The sequence below is a fragment of the Lactuca sativa genome, chromosome 2 (genome assembly GCF_002870075.4).
Source record: "Lactuca sativa cultivar Salinas chromosome 2, Lsat_Salinas_v11, whole genome shotgun sequence".
In the NCBI taxonomy this organism is placed as follows: Eukaryota; Viridiplantae; Streptophyta; class Magnoliopsida; order Asterales; family Asteraceae; genus Lactuca; species Lactuca sativa.
In genome coordinates, this window is record NC_056624.2 from 193,684,027 (window position 1) to 193,688,463 (window position 4,437).

At 33.0% G+C, this 4,437-nt stretch overlaps 1 protein-coding gene across 4 annotated transcripts; it reads right to left on the bottom strand.

The window, feature by feature from the left end:
- Positions 1 to 1,153: 1,153 nt before the first annotated feature.
- LOC111899872 (uncharacterized) lies at positions 1,154 to 3,863 on the bottom strand. Of its 4 annotated transcripts, none has more exons than XM_023895755.3 (7): positions 3,602 to 3,863; positions 2,557 to 3,205; positions 2,161 to 2,467; positions 1,993 to 2,065; positions 1,819 to 1,909; positions 1,652 to 1,746; positions 1,154 to 1,564 (listed from the first exon to the last, which is right to left on the bottom strand). In XM_023895755.3, exons 1-7 carry the CDS (start codon positions 3,668 to 3,670, stop codon positions 1,313 to 1,315), a joined length of 1,536 nt encoding a protein of 511 aa, XP_023751523.1. In that variant the 5' UTR covers positions 3,671 to 3,863; the 3' UTR covers positions 1,154 to 1,312. The 4 variants fall into 4 exon arrangements, with proteins under 4 accessions (XP_023751523.1, XP_023751522.1, XP_023751525.1 ...); XM_023895754.3 differs by having other exon boundaries at positions 1,993 to 2,077; positions 3,602 to 3,862; XM_023895757.3 differs by having other exon boundaries at positions 1,652 to 1,731; positions 3,602 to 3,860.
- Between the last annotated feature and the right edge of the window lie 574 nt (positions 3,864 to 4,437).

A 4,437-nucleotide genomic window follows, 5' to 3' on the forward strand; every position in this document is an offset into this window, starting at 1 on the left:
AATTTCGAGTTTTTTTTTCAAGTTTTTAATCATTTGGTGTGGTGTTTTTTAAGTTGTAAGTTTTATTTTTCTAATTTGCTTTTCTAAATTTTTAGGTTTATTTTTTTTTAAGTTATGCAATGTATGGTATTTTTTTAATTAATGAAATATTATTTTTTTAAGAGATAAGATGTAGATTAAGACAAAAAAATTTAGCATCTCTTACTAATCTTATCTAATGTCTTACTTTTTATTTTTATTTTAGAATCATGTGACCATTGCACATGAGACCAAAGCAAGCACAAAGTTATAATATCATGTGACCTCCCTAGAATGTCTTTCAATCACAAAGCAAGCATCTCTCACTTGTAACAAATGACGATATACTTTCATTTATATACGTATAATATCATTCTACTTCCATTTTTTATATTACACCATTGTACTTTCAGTTTTTAGTTTTTTTTAAGGCACCATACTTTTAAAAAAGTACTTAATTATAGATCTATATGTTCACTTTTTTCTTATTATGACATTATACTTGGAAAAAATAAGAATTGATTTGTCTTTAGGTGCCATCAAAGCCGATGGTTATATTTTTCAAAGTACACTACTCTAATAGAAAAAAAAAAAAATGCAAGTAGGGTGTCATGATAAAAAATGAAGGCTTCATTGGGAATTTAGGATCTAGAATTTAAATGAAAAATGCAAGAAATAGCAACGTACTTTCTTTTATTTGTGTGTTAAAGCATTGTACTTTCATTTCTTTTTATTACACCATTGTGTATTCAATTTATTTTCTTATTAAGGTAGTAGTATACTTCAAACCATTGCCTAGTTATAACAGTGTGCTTTCAAAAAAAATCATCTTATAACAACACTCTACTTACAACTTTTTTTTCTTTTAATGTGTTCTCTTCCGAAAATTCTACCCAATTATAGCATTATACTTTTAATATTGTTCTTATTAGCATAAATATACTTGGGAAAACTTACCCAAATATGGCGGTTACAATTGCTTGCATTGTACTTGGATGTCACTGCAATAATATAAAAAGATGAAAAAAAAAAAAAAAAAAGCTATAATCGATTCTGAAACCCTAGGTCACGTATATGATAGACGCCCTAAGATTTGAACTTACATCGAGAGGCGTCTATTTCATACAAACTATAATTAAGTGCACAATCAAACTATAATTTTTCTAATATTTGCTTTCAGTATATACACAACTAAACTTTGACACCACCATACACTGTCTAACATCTAAAATACTACAGGCAATGCAAACTCAATAACAAACTAATAAAGTCAACAAAACCCCAATCCAACTTATTAAATCCCTCCAGAAGCTTCCCTGTTCCCGATTTCATTGTGATGCAGAACATCACCATTGGAAGACGACGATGCCTGTTGAGGTGCTTCTGGATCTAAAACAACCCTGGAATCATTTTGGCGACTCAATCTAGCATTGATCCATCGTCTTCTTAATCTTAAAACCTCCACAAAAATCGAACTACCACACATTACAACCCCACATCCCGCAAACGTTGCAAGAAGGATCGATAAAACTGGCTGAATGTTAATCTGCATTGCATCAATTTAGGATTCTAAATCACAGAGTTTAATCGATCTTGAAAGAATCACTCGGAGAATGAAAATTAATCTTCTTACCACATTGTAGAATATATGCGCGAAGAGTACCACAAACGAAAACTGAATCGATGCATACAACCACACAAATCTTCTCGTCACTACACACAAGAAAACTAAAACGGTAAAAAATTAAGAAAGAGACGATTTTTCATTTCAATTTTTTTTGGAAAAAACAGATAACATACCCATGGTGGAAGCAGTCATGGATGAAAGAAGACCCAAAACACACGAAAATGGAAGAGATAGAGCGATTGCACCTGTTCCCAATCTCCCGACCTTCATAGTTCATACAACAAAATCATCAGATTGATTGTTTTGATACGATAATTCCAAATATCTAACGATGTTCTGAGTCTTACCAGAAGCTGCTCAAGGAAACAGAAGTATGCAAGCATGCTAACAATGACCAAAATCGGAACTTCCTGCCACACCCTATAGAGATCACTGATTTATATCAGAACAAAAACTAAAATTAGCTGCGAATCGAGAAACTTAATTAGAACAAGAAATTGGATAATTAAACTCACCCGTATCCATTAATTTCCATGTGATTGGCTCTACTTGCAGGAGAAACGTTTCGGTTTCTAACTGTACTTTGGATTCTTAGAAGTGTAACAGATAGATTTCGAACATCTTGATGACACACGTCGCAGGTTTTGTTACCCTTGATACTAAACCATTTCACAGCACATTCTTGATGTGCCAAAGCAAGTTCACCTTTGCAGCTACATTCCATTTTCAGGGTTTCACCACCTTCACGTAACTCAACCATACATATCCTGCAAACCGCTTCTTCTTCAGGTATGTTTTCTCCGCCATCACCTTCATTGTCATCTAAAACAAAAAAATCACCCATAAAAATTGAATCTTTCTAGCCATTTATGATTATGGAAGCTCGGTTTATGACTTTATTATGAACTCACCAGGATTAATACCAGTCGGTGTAGGTGTTGGCGTCGTGGGGTCAGCATCTTTCAGTCGTGGGGTTGAAGGAATTACACGAAAAAATGAATCAAGTCTCTTGATACAGACGTCTTTGTCAAGATTCGGAGCTGAACGAGATCGAGACATATGCTTCTGGACTTTCGTCTCCAAATTAAGAGACCCTGTCGAGCATTCAAGTACAGGTGGACCCTCAGAATGACCGACAGGGGTAACAGGTAAAGACGACGTCGTCCTCTTCCCACGAGGGGTAAATATTTTAGTAAACGACCATGATCTTGAGAAAGATGGAGGTGATTGAATTGTGCTCACCACAGCTTTTTCTGTATCTGAAACAGTGTTGTTCCTGTTCTTGAAACTTAGCTTTGTTAGAAGGCTTTTCTTCGATGATTTGGTTCTTGATGCGTGAGTTGTTGGTGATCCAAGTGGTCCTGAAGAATTTGGTGTCAAGTTGAAGTTTACTTTTTTTGGAGTTGGAGTTGGTGTTGGAGGCATTTTTATCAGAACAAATTCCCCTGAAGAAGAAGATGGTTGTAATGTTCTCGATGGTATCTCCAAGAACAGATTTTGTTTTCTCCATTGCTTTCCGTTTTGAGCTTCTAAATTTTCCTCTGAAATGTCTTCTTCAACCTAAAGATAAACAAGAAATTCAATGAAAAACTAAGGATAAACACTGTACATAGTACTGTTTTTCCATTAAATCAAATAACGCCGTATTATAATAAGATGCTTTAACTTGCATCAAAGAATTAGGAAAGTTCACAACTGTTTTCTAGTATTAAATTAATAAATCAATTGAAGCCCCGACTAGAGTTAAAACATCACAACTATAAAAACCTCCAAATCTTTGAGCTTTAATTTTGCTATTCATGTCGAACAAGAAGTTCAAGCACTTTCATAAAGAACAGAGACCCATATGATTAGATTCAAAAAGATAGTAACTTTAGTAGCAAATGATCGAATTAACGATGGCCAATTGCAAGAGATGATATTAAAGAGAAAACGGAGGAAGGAATGAAGAGAGACCTTGTGGATAGGGATGATAACTTGTTGAGCAGATGAAGAACTTGAATCATGCACCTCAGATGCAGACATGGTGTTACTCTTTTGAGGTTTGGTTGAAGAGTATGAGATGGGTTAATTTTCGATATCCAGAAATTGAAGATATGGAGTTATGAGGTATGGGAAGATGGAGAGAGGAGGGAGGAATGTAGAGCTTGATGATGTATGTAGAGAAGTAATTGCATGAAAGTGGAGGGAGATATAGAACTGGTGTGGGGAGTGGCATTTATATCTTTTTCTATCATTCTCACGAATATCAATATTAATCGAATCCCGTAATACATTAATTAAATTTCTATGCTTTACAATAAATATCACTACCTACACCCTCCCAAATAAAATAAAGTCGTTTGTTACCTAGAATTGCATATAATAGAATGGAAAGAAAGAACGTTAGGATATGTTTGACTTCGTTTAGGTGTAATGACTCGGTTTGATATACTTTAATTTAGTGAATTAAAACTGATTTTTGCTTTAAAATATAAATCTAAATAGTTTAAATTAAATTAAAATCTGATTGGACCTGGCCGTTTGATTGGTTAAATACCCAACAATACATTCAAAAATATATAATTTTAATGTTAACAAACTTGATTTGTCTGCTTTAAATTTATAAAATATTAAAAATAATAACTTCAATAATAAATAAAAGTTTTTTTAATTAGGCCAAACCTTCTGTAATGATTAGATCATTTATAATATAAGAGTTTTTTTATGAAAAAAAATTCAAAATAAAAAGTTCTATATTTCTTCACAATATAGATTTTTTTTTCAATATGTTGTTATGATTTGTTAGTATT